The 21,995-nt window shown below is 40.2% G+C and overlaps 1 protein-coding gene and 1 long non-coding RNA gene across 8 annotated transcripts in view; one reads left to right on the top strand and one right to left on the bottom strand.

The window, feature by feature from the left end:
- The window catches only part of ATE1 (arginyltransferase 1), a 74,127-nt gene extending 53,084 nt beyond the window's left edge, over nucleotides 1-21,043 (top strand). For 6 of the 7 annotated variants that reach the window (XM_081005265.1, XM_081005267.1, XM_081005266.1 and 3 more), the window contains 2 exons: nucleotides 7,180-7,300; nucleotides 20,105-21,043. In XM_081005265.1, coding sequence (XP_080861391.1) covers nucleotides 7,180-7,300; nucleotides 20,105-20,283 — 300 coding nt within the window. In that variant the 3' untranslated portion in view covers nucleotides 20,284-21,043. Of the gene's footprint in view, nucleotides 1-258; nucleotides 373-7,179; nucleotides 7,301-20,104 lie in introns of those variants that run through there. The other variant, XR_013986356.1, reaches the window with a different exon arrangement.
- Nucleotides 10,386-12,508, bottom strand: LOC308477103. The gene is made up of 2 exons (XR_013986384.1): nucleotides 11,302-12,508; nucleotides 10,386-11,074 (listed from the first exon to the last, which is right to left on the bottom strand). It is a non-coding gene; the product is annotated as an uncharacterized lncRNA (long non-coding RNA).
- Nucleotides 21,044-21,995: the final 952 nt, after the last annotated feature.

The raw sequence follows: 21,995 nt of genomic DNA, 5'->3' as shown, positions 1-21,995 counted from the left end.
CGGGTCTTTTCCAGCTCTTGTTTCAGTGTTTTCTATTAAGACTGTTTTTACACAAAGTTCACATGGCAGTCACTGATACTTTTTGTAAGCTTGTAAAAGCTTGTACAAAAACCAAGAATGTTTATATCTGTTATAGGCAATACACTTCAAAAAAACTTTTAGAAGCCTGTTGTTTCATTTCTAGTGCACAGTTCAAATTCTTCAAATCAACGTGCTGCACATATAATAGCTGTTTTCCCTTCTTTTTCTTGGGCACAGCTTGTTAGGGTTCTCCGGAGAGCTAGTGAAAATTGAATAGTCCAGTGGTGTCTACCCTGCTAGAGAGAAAAGGAAATGAGAATTTCTACACTATCAGATTTCTCCCAAGAAGAGGTCAGTTTGGCAGAAACAGGATTAATAGCATCGTCTTCAAAACAATAGGGAATCTGTCTACCTTTCTTTCACATTGCCGTTAGCATTTTGCCCTTTTATACAAAACCCGTCTGTACATGTTCTTAGAGAACATTAATGGTGCACAAGGATGAAAAGTGCTCTATTGGGTTTCTAGTAGGCTATGTTTATGCTAATACTATTAAGAATCACTGCATCTTAAGAAGTTATCAGGGAAGCTGCTTAATCGGTTTTAGGTGTCTTCTCACTCACCCACACCAGTACACCTACCATGATATTGGATTGTATCCAGCAATGCCACTCAGCTGATGAGAAGGTTTATGTCACTAGTTTGGATCCATTTGGATCCAGGAGAAGTGTAGCCCTGTTAATTCTCCTGGACCTCTTGACACCTTTCAGTATAGCTACCATGGTATCCTTATGCAATTTAGAAATACAGCAGTTCTCCTCTTCCATGAAGACTGGGAGACTGCTGCTTGGTTCCATATCATTTATGCTCCACATTTCCATTTGTCTCCCATGTGACTCAACATCCATGCAAAACTACTAATATCCAGAGATGCTGTGAAGCATGCTGCACTTACTTGGCTGTAGCTCTCTGTGTTTGTGATTGATCATGAATACATTGGCAAGATAAGATCAAACAAACCTAACAAAGTAGAATTGGGGATGCACTTCTAAAGGATCAAGTTTGCAGTCTGGAAGTACTTGGATCCTGACCTCTGTTTGGAGACCAGAGTATTGTGGAACTGAAGGACTTTTTACCATTTGAGTGTTGTGAGCCATTCCTGGACAATGATAAGTTCCGCACAGTTAACCATGCTCTGGTAACCTCCAGACCAGAGTTTGTGTGACTGTAGTATGTGTGCCCTCATAAGATTGAGGGCACAAGGAGAAGGGGACGACAGAGGACGAGATGGTTGGACAGTGTTATAGAAGCAACCAACATGAATTTGACGAAACTCCAGGAGGCAGTGGAAGACAGGAGTGCCTGGCGTGCTCTGGTCCATGGGGTCACGAAGAGTCGGACACGACTAAGCGACTAAACAACAGCAGTATGTGTGACTGAGGCAGCCTGGCTACCTTTGAAGGCTGCTTAAAAGCCTGTTAGCTCAAATTACAGCTGCTGGACTGTCATCTGGGATTGACCAATGAGAGCAGGTATTTCAAATGGATTTTGCCCCCAAAGTTGATGGGCACTGCCATTTGAATGGTGTGCATGTGCCACAGCTTGTGATCGGTTATGCAGGTCTTACTTAGGCTCCCCCTCCCCACAATTTTTTCTTCAAGTTGGCACCCCTTCTTCCTGTCTATCCTGGAAGAGGATTGGGACAGGCGAAACGGTCAAGCCTGGCACTTACCTGGGCCTTGTTGAGGCTCTTACATGTACCATAAACTTACCATTTAGCATTACGTGTGAACAAAGCCACTGAGTTAATTTTTAAAAATGCTATTTTATGCATAAAGTCTCAGTTGTGCCTTCTTGTGCAGAAAATAAAGTTAAGATGATCCTCAGTTTTAAAATATTTAAATAATTATGTGGCTATGCTAATTGTGGTAGGTGGATCTGTTTAACATAGGAGTGCATCTAATGACCAAATCACTTTTGGACTGGATAGTTGGATGATTGTTTCAGCTACATGCATACAGACTCCCAGCAGATCACAGCTGACAATTTGCCACATATGCACACTAAGCAGTGTGACTTACTGGAGGTGTGTGAAAAACTTTAGGCAGCACTCTGACTAGGAGAGAATGAAAGCTAAAGGAGAAAATGTGCTAAATGACTTTTTGAAAGGCTTCCCAGCCCCCAGTATAAACTCTGAACTGGAAGCAACTTAACAGCTTTTTTTTTAGAGAGAGAGAGAGCTTGCCATTTAAGATATTCAAGATTTTAATAGCAAGAGCTAGAAAAATGACTAGGATGCGCCAGAAAACTAAAGCATGGGGGAATAAAGAGGAAGTCGGAATGATGTCCCAGTTTAGCTATTAGGAGGAGCCTGTGGGCTTGCATGCTGCTGCTGCTCAGTCTTCCTTCCCTCACCTATATAAATCCCCCCTTCTCTGCTCAGCAGTAATTGATTGCGCTGATTCAGACATAAAACTGAACCTTTCAAGTTCTCTATGCATGTAGGCATTCCCATGCAGACATCCATACGTAATGCATGAATGTCAGCAGCACGACCACTGGTGCACCACCGTTCTGTACAGAATTTCCCCTTTATGGAATGCATGCCTGAAGGGGGCTATCATCTTTGTTGTTTCTGATTCGGCTCTTTTATTATTTTTATTCTGTGTGGTGCAGTCTAAACACAGTTTGTGAAAACAGAGTAGCAGAACTCACTTGCAAAGCACTCTCCTGGGGGTGGATAATGCCTATCTCTGTTTATGCAATGAAATCAGGGAGCAAGGGTCTGCTGTAGTACTTGGCTGCTGGGATTCCATTGGTGTTCCATTTCAAGGAAAAGGCTGAATTTAATAAACGTTTAGGCTGGCTCATTTTCTCCTCCTCCTCTCTCTCTCTCTGTCTCTCTCATATGACGGCGCTGCCTTTGCCTTAATGCATTGCTGTTGATAATTTGGGGTTATTTTGTTTATGTAATGTTAGGGCTCCTCTTCTAAGCAGCTGGCTGGAAACTGAGATGAAGGCTGCCTTAATTCGCTTTTAATAAAAGATCAATGGGTTATTGTGGAAAAATAGAACACAGATGTACACTTTACCTGATAAAAGAATTAAATGTGTGTTTAACCTTTTCTGTTTGTTCTGTGCTACTGGTACTTGACCTTCTTTGTTTTTTTGAAACTATTATCTTTCCTCGGAGCTTTTACTTTTCATATTTGGCTTAGTCTGTGAAAACAAACTGTGCTGATGCTCCTTCATCTCAAATACTCACCAAATCCCTCAGATTTTCCAAAATATTTAAAAAGTAAATCTTCAGACTTAAGTTTCATTAAAACCTTTGGCCTTGCCTTGGAACAGAAGTCCAGAGATTGGTTTTAGCACAGAAACTTGAACACATAGCAAGGCAGAGTGAGAATACTTCAATTAAGGAACCTTATGGCAGAGTTGCCAAGCATGCCTCCAGAAGTTTCCATAAAAAATACAGCCATGCTTTACATTGGCCTGAATTAATGTCATATGTAAGTGTTTTGCTTTCAGTGTATCTTTTACAAAAGGGAACTAGTGACAAGAGAATATGGTTGAATTTAGTTTTGGGGTGGGGTTGGGTGCATTTCACCACAGGAGCACAGCAGGGGAGAAGAGGGAAAACAAGGGAGCAGAGAAATGAGCACTTTATGCAGCCCTGCTTAAAATATACCTTCCTTACAAAACAAGGATAGGCTAGTGTTATGGTGGGTATTAGGAACCTCTACACAGTCCCACATTCAGTACAGTGGTACCTCAGGTTACATATGCTTCAGGTTACATACGCTTCAGGTTACATGCACTTCAGGTTACAGACTCCACTAACCCAGAAATATTACCTTGGGTTAAGAACTTTGCTTCAGGATGAGAACAGAAATCGTGCAGCAGCGGCGCAGCAGCAGCAGGAGACCCCATTAGCTAAAGTGGTGCTTCAGGTTAAGAACAGTTTCAGGTTAAGAACAGACCTCCGAAACGAATTAAGTTCTTAACTTGAGGTACCACTCTACTGTACAACCCAAACTACAGATATGTTGAGGGTACTCTTACCTTTTGCCTCAGACAGAAACATTTCCCTCTTACTGACAGCATCGTGAAATGAGAATTAGACAGTCTCCATCTTTGCTAACATGTAGGCAGCAGGTATGTTAGTCTGTTCTGTTCGATCCTGCAACAATTAGTATATCAGTACCGTTTTAATGGATATTCTAGTTATTTGTTGTTGTTGTATTTTATCCTTCTAAATTGGTTTGGTTTTCCTGGTTGTGTGAAGCTATAAATAAATCTAATAAACAAAATGAAATACTGAGGATACTTTGTGAGCCATTCAAGAAAAGAGCTACTTTGCTGTGGCATATCACATGTATAGTGGGGTACACAGATTATGCCCAATAACCATGCAGAACCCAGCCACGTTTATTACTTGTACATAATGAACGGCTTCCATAGCCAAGTGAGGGATTGGATGTGCCACTGTAAATGTCCGTAGCATGGACTCAGGTTTCTAACAGCCATCACATGATGAAGCTGGTGTGAGACTAGGCCCTGATTGGGGAGTACATCTTTGTGATCTGTCAAGATGGAGAATGGGAAAAAAGAAAATGTGGGGCAGTAGGCTGACAGCATTTCAAAGCATTTTTATCTTTGTTCAAAAGCTTAAGCCTTTACCTGTGGTGTAGGGAACATTGTTTATATGCAATAATGAAATTTAATTTTGTTAGAAGTACAGTACTTTCATGTATAACTAGATTTTTCTGAAACAAGGCGAAGGTTTCATAACCCGTGGTTTGAAGTTGGTTAGTTTCCACAAACCATTCCACAAGATTATCCTGTTTGCACTGACAAGCTGCAATTAATAAAAAGCAGAACTCCTCCTTGTGGCCATGTTGAAGGAGAAGGGGGTGTTTTCCAAAGAATGCTGCAACTCATTCGCATAACGCCAAACCATGATTTATGTTGCATTTATGTTGCACCTACCCCCAGTGGGTAAAGTTGCCATTGGTCACTTAATTCAGCGGAAAGCACATTTTTATACCTTAAACAAGCCTTTCTCAACTTTGAATCCCCAGATGCTATTGAACTACAACTCTCACCATCCACAGTAAGCGTGACCAATAATCAGGGATGGTGAGGTTTGTGCTCTCAACAACATCTGGGGACCAGGTTTTGGGAAGGCTGCCTTAACAAAAACAGAGTTCTCTGTAGCAGGATAAAAGAGCAGGGAATATGATTCAGTAGTTATCACTCTGTGTGCGTTTGTGTGTAATATGACATAAAGAACTGTTAAAAGGACTTTAATATGTCAGAACTTGAGTATGTTATATCCAGTTTGGGGGGGGGGTTCTAATTTTTTTCTACCCACATGTCATGTGTGAGATTATTGCTTAATATCTTTTTGCATCTATGTGGAATTATCCAGTTCTGCAAGAAAATAGTAAAGTGTTAACCTGGAGAAGAAAGTAAACAAGATTTATTTGTGATATTTAATGCAGTAAAAATCCTGATGTTTTGGAAGTTGCATAACTATTACAGCTTCTTCAGTATTTATTTTTTGTTGCATCGTCATTCTTTTAAAAAGCCACATTTCTATTAAATTTACTCAGCTTTATCCACAGAGCTTTAACAGGAGCCAGGAGTCTGTGTATTGTTTCAGAGTACTTGTACATAGCACTGGGGCAGCAATGCATGCATTTTTTGGAAAGTTCAATATACTTTCTTTCTTTCTTTCTTATCTTTAAAAAACAGCCTTTCACATTCCCTGTATAAACTGGTCATCATACAGACATTTGATTGGTACACTATTCACCTTCTCTTTGGGTGGCTAACCTGACTGCAGTACAAAATAAGGGTTCTTCACAAATTGCAACTCCGAGAATAATTTTCAGGATGTTTACTATAACTCAGAAGTGGTGAGGTGTGTGGCAAACTCATGATTTGAGACAATCATGCACCCTTTGTAGAAATAGTGTATTCATGCACAAAGGTGATGTCCATATTGAAGGCAGGGAGCAATATGTCAAGAAGCTGTAACTTTAAATAAGTGGTGAAGCTGCGCAGTGTTAATATGTAAGTAAGATAACCAATTTCAGTGATTCTGGAAGTAATCTAAATGCGGCCAGACAGTTACTCCCCCCCCCTTTACGTTAAAAAGCATTGCATATTTCTTAAATATTTTCCTTGTAATACAAGTGTCCCAAGATCTCTCTGACTTTGTCTTTCTAAAATAACTTTTGTTTCTGTTCCTAGTCCTTTAAGCTAGAAATCAACTAGTTAGAAATTAAGTTAGATGAAGTACAGTGAGACTTATTTGTTCATTCTCAAATTCTTGGCATCCATCTGTCTCGAGAGACAATGGAGTGGTTCTCCGGGGATGAACTCAAACCGCTGCAGTAGCAGCAACAAAATGACTTCTCTGGGGCTTAAGCCTGGGCAGTGTGTATGGAGGTCCTGGGCCGCCCAGACAACAGGGCCTGCCTCTTGGCCTCACTGATGTAGTCCTAAAGGAAAAGAATGCTACAGTGACACCAGGTTGGTTGCAGGAGTTGCTGGAAGGAGGTATACAAAGCACCATCCAACTATCTTAGCGACTCTGCTCAGGTTTTGTATAGGGCTTTACTCCTTGGCATTTACTTTTCCTGAAGATATCCCACAAGGCAGCAAAGGTTTTAGGATGAGAGTTTTCCTTCACCTAGATGAGCTCCCTTCCCAGGTTGAAGAGCCCCGTCTGCCAGCTGTTCTCAAATTACATTTCAGTTAGCAGTACATCAGATTATTCTGTTTGAAGAATTATTGAGCTAGGTGCTCCAAAAGATTAAGCAGGCAGACAAGTTTATTTTAATTTGCTTTGTGTATCAACGGTTGTATTAATTCAGGAAAAGAGAAAAAATGACACTGATTGATTAAATTAATGATACAGCTAAAATGTTAATTGTAAAAGATAAAAGAGTGTGAAGAGATCTCAACCACCAAAGTTGAACAAACATGTTTGAGAGATAGTGTGTCCATCTCTGTTTTTTTGGATGGATTATTTTGTTTAGGATTTTCTATTGCTAACTATAAACTTTATTCTGGACCTAAAAACATTTGGAGTTTTGATTTTTGATTTTTAATAACATACCACTTACTTCTTCTCCATTTTCTCCTAGGGCCAGTACAGACCGTCTGACTTGTTGTGTCCAGAGACATATATCTGGGTACCTACTGAACAATGTCTGCCTTCTCTTGAGCATTCAAAATATTGTCGCTTCAATCAAGACTTAAAAGCAGGTAGGTATATAATTTACATCCTTTGCATATACTGTAAGATATTAGACTATAAATCAGGCATCCCCAACCTTGGCCCTCCAAATGTTTTGGGACTGCAACTCCCATCATCCCTGACCACTGGTCCTGTTAGCTAGGGATGATGGGAGTTGTAGTCCCAAAACATTCGGAGGGCCAAGGTTGGCTATACCTGCTATAAATGCTAAACATTTGAATGTACATTGTGTCTCATGGCTAAAATGACATTGTTAACATCTTCCATGTATTCATTTATTCAGTAATTTTAATTGGCTAATTCCCACTCTCGTAGAGTGCATTTAGTTACTAAATAGTGTACAAGTAGTCCCTTTTAAGTCATCCAGCACACTTCAGTGTTCCATGTCATACATTCACCAGAGACCAGTGTACAGAAAGTATAGTAGTGGAGAATCCCCACCCCCACAGAAAACACACAAATAAGCTGACTTTTCAATGTAAATGGACTTTGGATGCATGAATGGAGTTTGCATGAATGGAGCCTCTACACAATAGGGATTTGTGTGTGTGAAATATGCTTCTTCTCTGCCACCATTGCACTGTTCCTGATGAATATTTGAACAATCTCATGGTATTTTCAGTACAATACCGCCTAACATGTAATGATGGCTATGAAATGCCATACTTGCACCCTAAAATGTGCTCTTGGTTTGTTGTTTTGATGTCGTCCTAGACACTGTTCTTCAGACAAAATCTTTAATGTCTGTGTCGATCATGGTACTGTGTTCTATATTATTTTGGTGTAAAAACAAATTAAAAAATCATGTAAACATGAAAACACATGTTTGACTTTGAATAACGTTATCCAGAAAAATATGAATGTGCTACACTTCCTGCCGTCAAACCAAAGTGTTGTTTATCATGAAATCTGGGTTGAGTGACACCATGTATAGTGAGCTCCTATCATGCTTCAATTGATATGTAAAATCTGGATCTGTTATGAAGTGAAAACACTTTTTGGCATAGCATTACAGAACTTGAGAGAGAAGCTTGAAAGGTATTACAAATTGAAAAATGTAGTGAACGGGTTCGAGGTAGGCAATTTTTCAAGTTGCCCTTGCCTAAGAAAGAGAAGAAAAGTGCTGTTTTAATAGATGTGCTTGAAAAAAACTGGGAGTATGAGTAAACTGGTGCCCAAGATGGCAGCATTATAATATAAGAAGGGAGGCAACTGTTGGGATACAGCCAGGGAGACAAAGTCCATCATGACTCCACGTCGCCTCTGGACGATCCATCGATCTCCCGTAGATACAGTATCAGCAATTAGCGACACAAGCTCCAGAAATAGCTTGCCACATTCCAGAGCTGATGCACGCTGTATCAGCAGAATTCACACAGCGAAAGATGCACTCAGGAGAGCATATTTACAACTTTATTCAGCGTTGGTCAGAACAAAGAGAAAACATGACTGCCTGCTTCAGTGTCTCAGACACACAGAGAGAAACAAAAGCATAGACACAACAGAAACATCCTGTGAACAGGAAATACGCAGGCTGTGACACAAACATCCTGCTCCCTTTTAAGGTGGAACGGAAATATCCTAACAGCAACAACATTAGGTAAAGAATCTTAAGTCGCGTATGTATGCCACTATGAAATGATAAACTACAAAAATCTGCATCTTTGTCTGTCCTGAGTACATCAGCCCAGACACGATCTGAATTCAGACTTATGTCCTGTGGTTTAAGGAAATTAAAACATAGCTACATGCTGAACAGCAGAAGGCCTGCTGTGAGCTACAGTCATTTGAGGTTTGGGTAGCTGCTTTCTTGAAGGAAGCAATGCTCCATTCCAGGGCCGGTTTCCTGCAGAACACTTCCTTACAGTTGTCAGTAAAATAAGTCCTTTAATTAAAATACAGTGAGTATAAACATCGGGCTAGACAGACAATGGTATGCTCTGTTTCACATGAAATGACTTTCCATAACAAGACCTGTAGGTATCATACTGTAATAGTTCATAATTGCAGCCAACTCTGATGTCGTTTTGGTGCTTTCTAAAAACTCAGTTATTTATTCAGGCCTTTGCTGACTGTTATTGCTTCGAGATGTTTCTTGGAAACATTTCATAAATGAAACGAAATAAATAACTGGATACCAGTTGATTGCATTCATTCATTTTGTGGTTGCCCAGGTCTATCGACTGCTGTTTTGTTTTATTATGTACTATTAATGTATTTTTAACATACGATTGATTTTCTTTCATTAAGGTTACAACTGATGAATATCCCATTCCTTTAATGGATTTAAGCTTCTCAACCCCAAAATTTAGAAAACATATTTTAAACTACTAACTAAAGAGTGTTAGGGAGAAAAAGTGAATCTTAAAGGAAGGGAAACAGTTACTCAGAATTGAGATTATTGAAAGGGTTCTGGTGTTGCCGATATACAAAGCAACCATACTTACAGCATTATCCTGACCATGTCAGACCAATTTTTGTTGAAGCTTCTTTATGCCGGTGTTGTGTGTTTCTGCTGTGGAGGTTCATCATGCAGTTGAATTTACTTTCCTTGTAAGGATAATATAAAGGTTATGATGCACCATATGTGCAATCAATCAATCAATCAATCAATCAATTCAGGGACATTTAAGAGTTGAGTGTCTCAGATTCCTTTGTGTCGTGTAGGTGGACCATTCTTTCTATGCAAGTTCCCCAAATAGAAAATTTATAGTGGCTGATTGCTACCAATAAAATTGAGAGAGTTTAATGAACAAAGATAGTTGAACTAGATTATTCTATTTCCTCTAAGGCAACACAGCCTCCTAAGCTAAGGTGAAGAAGACTAATCGCTATTCCATAGAGAGTGTGAAGTGTACAAACACTTCTATATTTGAAAAATACCAGAGCTTTCAGTGAGCCCAATAAGATTGTGGTAGATGTGAGACTTTGGGACCTTAGTTCTAGTGTAACTTTTTCTCTTGGGTTATGTTGGCTTTAATGAAAACTGGGAAAATACTGTGCACTCCCTTCTTGTGTGTCTGTCTTGCTGCTTCCAAAAAATGTTGTTTACTTGTCTCTGCATTGTCAGGTCATTGATAAATAAACAAGCCATGAAAGGATGTTCCAAATCTTTGCATCTACAACAGAAAATTCCCTTTTTCTTGTCAAAGCCCAATCTGGTTTCTCCGTAAGTTCGAGCTTGAAGCAAGGTCCCATTTGGTGATCTTAACCTTAGGGTTGTTCAAATGAGAAGAGATAAAGTAGGGATAGTTAGGAACAAAAGGAAGGGGAAAAAACAATAATTAAAAACAATTATCCATTAATAGAATTAGAACTACGTATTAATATAACATCTCTATTAAGAATATACCGACAATCGCAACAAAAACAGCACAGCAGCAGCCATGTAGCTGTGACACAAAGTTTTAAAGCATGGGTCACAGATTGTGAAACAGACCAATAAGTCAATAAGTTCCAGAAAATAAACTATTCTATAGATTTATGAGAAATTTCAATTTTGTTATGATTTCCTAGATGTCCCTTTGCAATATGTGTTCTTTCTTTCCTCCCCCCACTCCAGAAAGACCAAGATAATTAGGCAGTTGAGAGTGAGATTACATAGCTAATAATAATAATAATAATAATAATAATAATAATAATAATAATATTGCTGCATTGTGTCACCCAGACATGCATCCCAGTACTTGTTAAGTTAGCAGCAAAGCATTCATGTTTTAATGCAGTCTGATTGTAACCCTAGTGACTGAAGAATGCATCAGTTCTAAGTAAGAATTTTTTTTCTGATACAGTGGTACCTCTGGTTACGTACTTAATTCGTTCCGGAGGTCCGTTCTTAACCTGAAACTGTTCTTAACCTGAAGCACCACTTTAGCTAATGGGGCCTCCCGCTGCGGCCATGCCACCGCCGTGCGATTTTTGTTCTCATCCTGAAGCAAAGTTCTTAACCCGAGGTACTATTTCTGGGTTAGCGGAGTCTGTAACCTGAAGCGTCAGTAACCTGAGGTACCACTGTACTGAAGATATTTTACACACATAACTTTAGTACGTATTAGCAGTTTCCTTATAAGGAGTGGGTGGGAAGAGCAAGCCTTTGATTAAAGAAACAAAAGCTATGAAATACATTTATTTTCCCATCGTTACCATGGCGGAGCTTGTAAGGTTCTTGCTCCACATTTTTCAGAGGGGGAGGGGTAAACTGCATTGATTATTCCCAGCAACTGCTTCAGCTTATTACATTTTGGAACTTGCATCTGTTTTTAATTAACTTTATAAACACTTGAAGGCAACTGAAGTTCATAATCCAGCATGATCCTTGATCATAAAGTATGTTTAAACAGTAGAGATAGTGCTAATGAGCTGTATCCAAACAAATTTGTCAACTCCACTTCTAGCATGAGACGGAAAATGCTAATAGGTAGATGAAATTTTGAATCACTGACCTTGTTAAATAATTCTAGTTATGCTGCATTTACTAGAGAGAAGAGAACACCATTATCTGAACCTGTTTGTTCTTCAAGCACAAATGTTAAATCCTGCTAAAATCAGCTCTCCTATAAATGAAATTTGGGTGGTGGCGAGGGGTGTAAGGTGGTTGTAACTTCATAAGACCTCAAATTCCTACCAGCTTCTCTTTCTAGATCTATCTTGGAAAAACATCACATGGAAATAAACATCAGTGTAATGTCTTCAATGTGTATGCTTTCTCAGGAATCGCTCCAAAAGCATTTCTGGGGAAGCAACAGTGGAAAAAGGTCTAAAGATCACTTTAAAATTACAGAGCTGTACATTCCACTGGGATGAAAGATGACTGATTTCAACCTAATACTTCTAACGTTTATGCCTGCTTGGGGATAATTCTAAAGGATTCTTGTAGAAGTATAGAATGTTAGAAGTATCCCTGTGATGCATATTGTGTTTTGGGAAAGATCTGCTATTTCTTTCTATGTTTGGCTGAGTGCAGCATTGGTTTGTTGGTTTGGTTTCATTAATTACACTGGTCAACAACAAATTTGTTGTCTGCGTTTTTTCAGCTGATTTAGGATGAATCTGATGCGCTGAATCCAAAAATCACATTGGTTTTGCTCAATCAGGTCAAGTTTTTGAGCTATGGCCACATGTCTTTTTTTACATTTTTGTTCACATGTACGCTTGTGTGGAGCATTTTAGAAGAAGGTGGGGGTAAAATGCCTTGTCAAATAATTGTTTTGATTGGAAATGATTATTTTAATGACAAGAAGTATTCAGGTCCGATAGTTCTGGGTGATTATGTCGGAAAGGGATCAGTTTGAAGTCATAAAACCTCGAAATCTTCCATAAATTGGTCCAGCAAAGCATAAAGTTGGGGGATCAAAACTAAGTTAATGGGGCAGCCGCCCCATGAAGTATCCTGATCTTCAATCAGCACGTCGTCCTGTAGCTCATTGTGATGAAATTCCAGTGCCTATCTTCGGAGAACTTCCTGACATTAGTGACGAAGATGCCTCCAGTGTTGAAGGACATGAAGAAGAAGAAGTGGTTCTTGAAGATGATGCTCCACATCCATTTTCCCAAAAGGAGTTGAATGATCTAGTTCGCGACCTCAGCTTGTCAAAGGACTCTGCCGAACTCTTGGCATCCAGATTGAAGGAAAAAAACCTCCTCTCTGACAGTGCTCGCATCAGCTTTTTGCACAACAGGCATCGTGAGTACCTCCGTTTTTTCTCGGAAAAGAAGGACTTGGTGTACTGTGCAGATATTGCGCAGCTTCTGCTCAAGCTTGGAGTGCCACAGTACGAACCCAAAGATTGGAGACTGTTCATTGACAGCAGCAAGCGATCACTGAAATGTGTTCTGCTACACAACGGCAACCAGTTTGCCTCTATACCCCTGGCTCACTCGAGTACACTGAAGGAGAACTATGAAGCGGTGAAGTATGTGCTGGAGAAAATTGGTTATGATCAGCATAAGTGGTTTATTTGTGTTGACCTGAAGATGGTGAACTTTTTGTTGGGACAACAGTCTGGCTTCACCAAGTACCCATGTTTTCTGTGCATGTGGGATAGTAGGGACCGTGCTCAGCATTACACGAAGAAGGACTGGCCTGTGCGGGAGGAATTGGTGCCTTGTAAAGAAAGGAACGTCATCAACGACCCTCTCGTGGACAGAGACAGAATACTCTTCCCACCGCTGCACATCAAGCTCGGCTTAATCAAGCAGTTCACCAAGGCTCTGGACAAGGATGGTGACTGCTTCATTTACTTGTGCCAGGCTTTTCCAGGATTGACCATGGAGAAGTTGAAAGCTGGCATCTTTGACGGTCCTCAGATCCATCAGCTCATCAGAGATCCAGAGTTCAGAAACTCAATGAACGAAGTGGAACTGGAAGCGTGGAAGGCATTTGTTCTGGTAGTGAAGAACTTTCTTGGCAACAATAAGGCCAGAAACTACGCAGAACTTGTCAACAACATGCTGACTGCTTTCAGAAACCTGGGCTGCAACATGAGCGTCAAGATGCACTACCTATTTTCACATATGGACCGGTTTCCTGAGAACCTGGGTTCAATGAGTGACGAGCAGGGGGAGAGATTCCATCAGGACATGAAAGAGATGGAGACCAGGTATCAGGGTCGCTGGGACGCAGTCATGATGGCTGACTACTGTTGGGCTCTGAAGAGAGACCTCCGTGCTGCTGAGCATTCCAGGAGTTCCAAGAAACAGAAGTTCAAGCCCTGAAGTTTGAAAAATGGTGAAGCAACATGCAATTTACGTGTACTTGCCTTTATCAATGCCCACCATTCAGTTTACAGAAAACCTGACCTGATGGAGAGAAACAGATGCCATTTCCTGATTCAGCAGTGCAAAAATACCCTAAATCAGTTGTAGAAATCTAGACAACATTCAAAAAGTAAAAAATTGTTGCCCAGTGTTATACCAGCTATAACATTCTGAACCAGAGTGATTTGATTTATCCATATGTACTTGATCCCCCTTTTTGAATACCTGATTTTTAAGTGCTCTTGATTTTTTTTTCAGATCTAACTTCCCTTTCCTTGACGCGCCTATTTTGGAGTGCACGGATGAAAGGCCCGCTGCTTATATTAGTAGTAAAAACTGCCCATAGAACTTACGACAAACCACTAAGCACCACTGACCACAGCATAATTGAATCCAGCAGCACTAGGGAGCATGGAAGCTCTCTTGCTTTTAAATTTTTTGTAAGGGCAAGGAGAGAGTGATTTGGTATTAAAGGCCATGAAATCAAATGTGAGGGAAATAAAATTCTGGGACTCTGTCTGGAAACACAACTTGAATGATACAAAATTAATTTCTACACCTTGAAAGAGAAAGGAGAGCGGGAGAGGATGAAAATGAGTGGTTTTCTGAAGAACAAGGTTCACGGTGCTAAAGGATTTAATAGTTATGACAAAGTCTTATGAGATTCTGCATTGAGGCAGTGACTTCTGGGGTTGGAGGATAAGTATTTATACATGGGACAGAACAGCTTGGGACTTGGTAACAGGCTACCCTCTGCTGACAGAAGAACGACTTCTGGGCACTTGCTGTGGTGCATCTGTGCCTTTTATAGGGGTAGTTAGTTAACATTAATGGGACGCGGGTGGTGCTGTGGGTTAAACCACAGAGCCTAGGACTTGCCAATCAGAAGGTCGGCGGTTTGAATCCCCACAATGGAGAGAGCTCCCATTGCTCGGTCCCTGCTCCTGCCAACCTAGTAGTTCGAAAGCATGTCAAAGTGCAAGTAGATCAATAGGTACTGCTCCGGTGGGGAAGCTAAACGGCGTTTCCATGCGCTGCTCTGGTTCTCCAGATGCGGCTTAGTCATGCAGGCCACATGACCCGGAAGCTGTACACTGGCTCCCTCGGCCAATAAAGCGAGATGAGCGCTGCAACTCCAGAGTCGGTCACGACTGGACCTAATGGTCAGGGGTCCCTTTACCTTTACCTTTAGTTAACATTGCTTTGCCAAGGACATGGTTGAGGAGAGGACCCGACCAAGGTACAGACTTCCCAGCAGCCATTTCTGACAACAGTAGCAAAATAGCTTCAGCCATCCCTGGCTGGGAAAGCCAGAGCAAATATGCCCAAGTCAAAAGTAACAGGCATGGGAAGTCAAAGTTGTTTATCAACCAATTGTTCTTGGCTTCCCAGGCACAGGTTTAATTTGCAGTAGCAATACAAAGTCACTACAGATCAGGGAACCTGGGCAGCTGAAAGAATAGGAAGAGAAAATAAAGAGGTATAGTAAGCTTGACTTTGTTGAACTAAATCCACTGTAAGGTTGCAGGAAAGCTTCTTAGGCAGTCGGAGCAGGAACACGCCACAGTTTCTGGATTCTGCTAAAGCAGGAACATCCCAGAGTTTCTGGATTCTGTCCTGAGTCAAGAAAGCTTCCTAGGAGAAAGTAATTACATCATACAATGAGTGTTCATTTGGCCAGTCTAATAGCAAATAGCCTAATAGCAAATGCTATTTAGCCTTGAATTCAGTCATATCCTTTCTTCTACTTCGTATTGTTGTATAGGAACTGGAAGCCTTTTGGTTTCAAAAATTAAAATCTTAATATTTTGGAGAACAGCCTCTTCTCATATGTTTATCTGAAAGAAAGACAGTGTAATACATTTGCCAACTGAGAACAATAATTGATATGCAGCTGCAGAAGGAAGCAGGCCATGTCTTCAGAATAGTACACATGTAGCAGACCTCTCTCCACATCAGTTGTGAGATCACTTTCAAAATGGTGACATAGCTTTGATTGACAACTAGTTCTTACATTATGACATGTATTATAAAATATTTCGTATATTTACTATCAAGCCTCGTGTATGTGTTCTTAGAAGAGCAGGAGATGCGAATTTTTAATAATTGATCTTGGCAAAAGAGAATAGAAATGTTGGTTTAATTCTTGTTCAGTTGAAAGACGTATCTTGCTCTTATGTCATACTTTGCCTTCTTTAAACAGCAGCAGATCCTGTTTGGTTTTTATGCTTTCTTTAATCCAGTCAAAGCCACCCTACTTTAAGGGTTAAAATGAATAAAGTGAATGCTTTTCTCCTGTGATTGACTTTTGGCACAGGAACATTAGCCAGCTTCAAACTGAGTAAATTACTTGTGCTATTGTGGTGACAGAGGTACTTACTTACATCTTTTAAGTTTTTACAAAGAGTATCTGAGATTGCTTTAGTGTTGACTAAGAGCTACACTGTAAAGGCTCTTTTTGACAGACAGCATAAATCATACTTTGATAAGTAGTTTTTTATAGCAGAGTTTTGATCACAAAGTTTATTCCTAAATTTACATTTATGTGGAGTACAGTCATAAAAGACTGGAGCTAGAAAACTATCTCAAAGTTTCCTAATCAATTTATTACTTACCCTTTTAAGTACTGAACTGGATTTGTGGAAACACACATGTGTGCACACTCTCACACACGAAAAGCATATTTTAACTTTTGGGACCAACCAAAAAGCGTAAAATAGCAAGCAAGCTGAGACTGGTGCTTAACATTCAACACCATGAAGAAACAATAGTGTCTTGTGGCACCTTAAAAAAAACACACAAAAAACACATTTAGCCTTTATTTTGGCTTCAGCTTTTGTGCACCATCCACTCCAGCACCAGTAGTGGCCATGTACAAAAAACAGTTGTTGATAACGCATACATCCTGCCACTAGTAAGCAATTAACACACAAAGTGTGCTAAAAATCCAGCGTGCTGTAAGTGTTAGCACTAAACCCTTTAAGTTCAGTGTAAGTATCCATTTAAGTTGGGATATGTTTCAGGATGTCTGCAGATGGGGGAAAATGTTCCATGTGGAGCATTTCAGTTTGAATCTAACCGGCTTTCTCCAAACAGACTGCCTATAACTGCTGATCAGCAGTTAACAGGGAGCTCCTTTGAAGGCTTGCTTCCAGTGCCTATCAGATCATTGGCACCAAAAACATGTCTCTGAACTTTTAACAGGTGTCAATCACCTGACATCATTACAACAGGTCCTGCCCACCTGTCAAAATATCAATCCCCAAAAAACTCTGCTGAAGATTTTAGAGGCTTCATTTATTTGCAGAGTTATGCCCAGAATCCGAATAGAGACAAAACTGTGATTTGGCTGGCGAAGGAAAAATCCCGGTTTGATAGTTTATTATGCTTATTATATTTGTTTATACTATAGCTAAGATGGTTCTCATTCCAGCAGAGGCTTGATTTATATCTTCCTTCGAGAAGGAAATGTGTGCATACCTTCCATGTTCAACTAGTGGCACAGAACTGAAGCCAGCCATGGAGAACGTAGGCAAGTAAAACAAGGTAGATGTACGGCAGCATCCACTTCAGGAAATAAACTCTGAGTCCAGGAGCAATGTAAGGCAGAAAGGAATGTCCCTCCAGTATCAGGTTTCAGGGTTCAATAAAACGAATTAGAGTTAAAAGTAATGAGCAGTCCTGAAATAAAGTCTCCGTGTGGGTGTTTGTTTAAAGATGCAGGTTGGCGCCAGAACCGTTCAGGTTACAACTAATATTTTGCCTAAAGGTGTTGTAAATATAAGTCTTCCGTTTCCTTTTAAGAAGTTAAAAACTCACTTTATGTTTATGTCCTATTCTGGAGCTGAACCTGAACGTGTTTTCCTTTGCAAATGTCACCAATGAGAGTGTAGAACCGGAAGCAGAACAGAAAAAGTAAAACCCTGACAGAGCACTGGAGAAATATTGGCTACACTTCAGAAGGCTTAATGGATTTCAGAAAGCTATGAACAAGACAAATCAGCATTTGCGACTTCAGTTGTATGTGAAACAAGTGGCAGCCATTATTAATGAAGAAGTGAATTGGAGCATGGTGTCTCTAGACAAAATGAATAGATATTGGTCAGTGATGCAGTGTTTAACATATAGGTATCAACACTGAAGCAGATAGTGTGAAAATGATCCTAAGCAGAAACTCTCTTCAGGTGTTGATGAAGGAATAGGTGATGTCGGCATTTTTAAAAATCTGAACTCTTCATACTGACAGATGCAGCTTTGTGTTAATGTCAGAGCTTTTACCACACAATAATGGAGCCATTTCCGTCGCCGGGAAAATTATTGCATGGTAACTTACATACCTGAGCTACTTGATCATTCTCTGTAATCAGCTTTAGCAATAATTCTCTCATTTCACATGCTAAAGCAGGGGTCAGCAAACTTTTTCAGCAGGGGGCCTGTCCACCGTCCCTCAGACCTTGTGGGGGGCCGGGCTATATTTGGGAGGGGGCGGAATGAACAAATTCCTATGCCCGACAAATAACCCAGAGATGCATTTTAAATAAAAGGGCACATTCTATTCATGTAAAAACACACTGATTCCCGGACCATCCACGGGCCGGATTTAGAAGGCTATTGGACCGGATCCAGCCCCTGGGCCTTAGTTTGCCTACCCATGTGCTAAAGCTTTTTTTGGTCATCTGAATACTATCCCTTGCTTTTTCCTATAGGACTAATTGCAGTCACTAACAGTTGTCAACAGGTTTACCATATCCATTGAGTCAATCATCCATCTCCTGCTACCCTTCTGAGAAAAACCCCATCCCACGCTTCACCTATATATAAGGGTCTGGTGACTTCTGTTTCAGTGTATCTGAAGAAGTGTGCATGCACATGAAAGCTTATACCCAGAACAAACTTAGTTGGTCTCAAAGGTGCTACTGGACAATTCAACCCCCCCCCCCCCGGACACTGTCAGACCAACACAGCTACTTACCTGGATCTGGAACAGAATTGGTTCCTTTTTGGAGGGGGCAAAAGAGTTACTTCAGTTAAACTGCTGTGACCCTAGTGTAGGTTTTCAACCAACGTTAAAATAATACTGGCTTCAAATGTTAAGTTTTTATGTGTCCTGGAAACAGCATGTAGACAACACTCCAGGTGAGCTTATTTTTCAGACATGTAATGCATTTAGAGTAGACATATTTGTGACTCTGAGGTCTTCCTGTGTACCGTAAGCTTATAACAATAAATCTTTTCTATTGTAGTTTTGAAGGAATGCACAAAGATCATGTAGTATTGTAGCAGCCATATATTCTTCCCCAGACCATCTCAGCCAGATGCCAAACATGGCAAATTAAAAACAAAAACAAAAGTGATTTTGGATGACTTGCATATGAAAACTGATTTTAATTTCCATCTGCCATTTAAATCTCACATAGTTTGCCTGCTGCTTGGTAGGAACAGTGAACAAGTAGATTCCCTCTGGTATCTGGATTCTTGTACATGCACAAAGCTTGGATAGGCAGAGGAACCTGAGGTGTATTTTGTAGGGATCCTGGTGTGATAACTCAGCTGATGACATTCATTCTTGATTTCTGAAGAGCAACCAAAATCCACACACCTCTTTCATCTTCAAGTGGAACTTGGACGGTTCCTTTAAATGTTCACCTAATGATACGCTTTCTAAAAACAACACTGTTGTCTTGTATCACCATATCAGTATCTAAATATAAGGTCTTGTGCATTTTGATATTACTGTATTTTTTGCTCTATAAGACTCACTTTTTCTCTCCTAAAAAGTAAGGGGAAATGTGTGTGTGTCTTATGGAGCGAATGCAGGCTGTACGGCTACCACAGAAGCCAGAACAGCAAGAGAGATTGCTGCTTTCCCTGCGCAGCGATCCCTCTTGCTGTTCTGGCTTCTGAGATTCAGAATATTTTTTTTCTTGTTTTCCTCCTCCAAAAACTTGTGGTCTGGTGCGTCTTATAGAGCGAAAAATACGGTACTTCATTTGTCAACAAATGCTTCCTGTTCATCTGGCCGCTGCGTTAATACACCCCTATTTCTTTTCTTACAGTTGATGAAGGGAACGTGAAGGAATTGGGTCAGGTTCGGATTCTGCATAAGAGAACAGCCATGCGTTACAGTGTGTACAAGAGGAGGAGGAAGGGGCCAAGCGATGAAGAAAGTGTTCGACAATATGCAACTCTAGTGGGGCAGGCGTGTGCAGAGCGAATGTTGCTCTTCAGAAGCTGAGGTGTCAGTTCTTGAGGTGTTCTCCAGCACTGTATCTTATTGCACAACTGCCTATTGTATGCCCTTGTGTTGATATGCCTATTGAAAATGGAGGCACTTTATATGAATGAATACACTGGCTTATCTTAAAAGAAAATACCCTTTTTTTCACCTTTCTGCCAAGGGTCTGGCAGAATATAAAGGCCCTTTGTTTTATTTTGCTATCATGATCCCTTCCTTGCATTCTGAAAAGTGTGCATGGTGTGAAGTACATAAATGGTCTGAACACAATTTTTCCTGTAGGTCTTTGTAGTTTCCTCTTAGGGAGAATATTTGAAGTCACTTGGGTGCTGACATGTATCACAGCTATGGTGAAATGTGTGTAAGTTCCACAAATGGGAGGCTAAAATGTGCAGTTGCATGCTACTCTGTTCCAGAACACAGTTAAACTATGGTGCTTGGAATTAAGCCTGTTTCTGTCCCAGTGAATCCAATAGCAAAACCCAGTTTATTCTGGCTTGTGGACTTTATATAATCTGTACTATATGACATACAAAGCCATCTAACGTAAACCTATGCACTGTAGCTTTAGAGAGTCACTGCAATTTTTAATTTTTGCTTTAAAGAATGTGTAGTAGTCTTTAAATACCAAGAAACATGGAGGTTTGGTTTTTGTAATTAAATTGTTACTCTGGAAAATATTGGAATTGAAGCCAAGGTTAGGTTTGTGGTCAAATTACCAAAGAGATTACTTTAAATAAAACAGCAGGTTGATGTTGTACCTTGATGTACATCCCACTTTTTTGTATTTGTAATGCCTATTTGTGTTCATTGCAAAATTCTAGAATTCCATTTCTATATATATATATAAAATCTCATTAAAAATGCTTTTTTTATCTTCAAAACACAGAAGTGTCCCTACTACTGCCATTATAGTTGTATATCCGGCACTGTTGCTCTCACTCATACTTAGGTTCTTTGTTTTCTTAAAATTGTAAAGTACACAGCTGTAAATGTGAACATATGCTTTTAATTGGATTAGGAACCTAATTTTCATAGAAATCCTTTTATCAATTTCTGTGTCCGTGTCTGATAGAACACGCTATAAGAATTCAGCAGTGCATCTGAAATTTACTTACCGGTACGTTGCTGATTAAACAATACTCGGTATGACTTGCAGACTCAGAGATGCCATTCCTGTTTGTTGCAATGAGCATCTGCTTTGCTAAACAGGTTGTTGGGGTTACCACTTTGGGAGTAATAAAAGTGGAGATCAGTTGAAGAAAGGAGGAAGAAACTGGAATCAACCTCCTCCTCCCAGAAAATTGTTTGCATGAGTGGGGGTAGCCAATGTCGTGCCCTCCAGGTGTCAAAACTTCAGACCCCAAGAACTGTGTTAACAAACCCACAACATTCAAAGACTGTGATAAGGTACATGTGATGGGTTGTCTCTTCATGCCCCCCCCTTTATAACTTCCATATTTAAACTTTTGCCTAATGAGCATGATCAAAAAACTGACAGGGTAGAATTGCCTATTTGTAGATTTTAACAAAGCATACTGAGTTGAATTCAACTAGGTTATACTCAGGGTAAACCCATTGGAATAAATGGGTGTGTCTAATTAAGATTATTAATTTCAGTGGGTCTACAGTGGTACCTTGGGTTACATATGCTTCAGGTTACATACGCTTCAGGTTACAGACTCCGCTAACCCAGAAATAGTACCTCGGGT

Source organism: Podarcis pityusensis (genome assembly GCF_964106645.2).
Source record: "Podarcis pityusensis genome assembly, chromosome: 5".
Lineage (NCBI taxonomy): Eukaryota > Metazoa > Chordata > Lepidosauria > Squamata > Lacertidae > Podarcis > Podarcis pityusensis.
The sequence above is the reverse complement of the archived record's forward strand: the minus strand, read 5'-3'. Positions and strand labels throughout refer to the sequence as shown.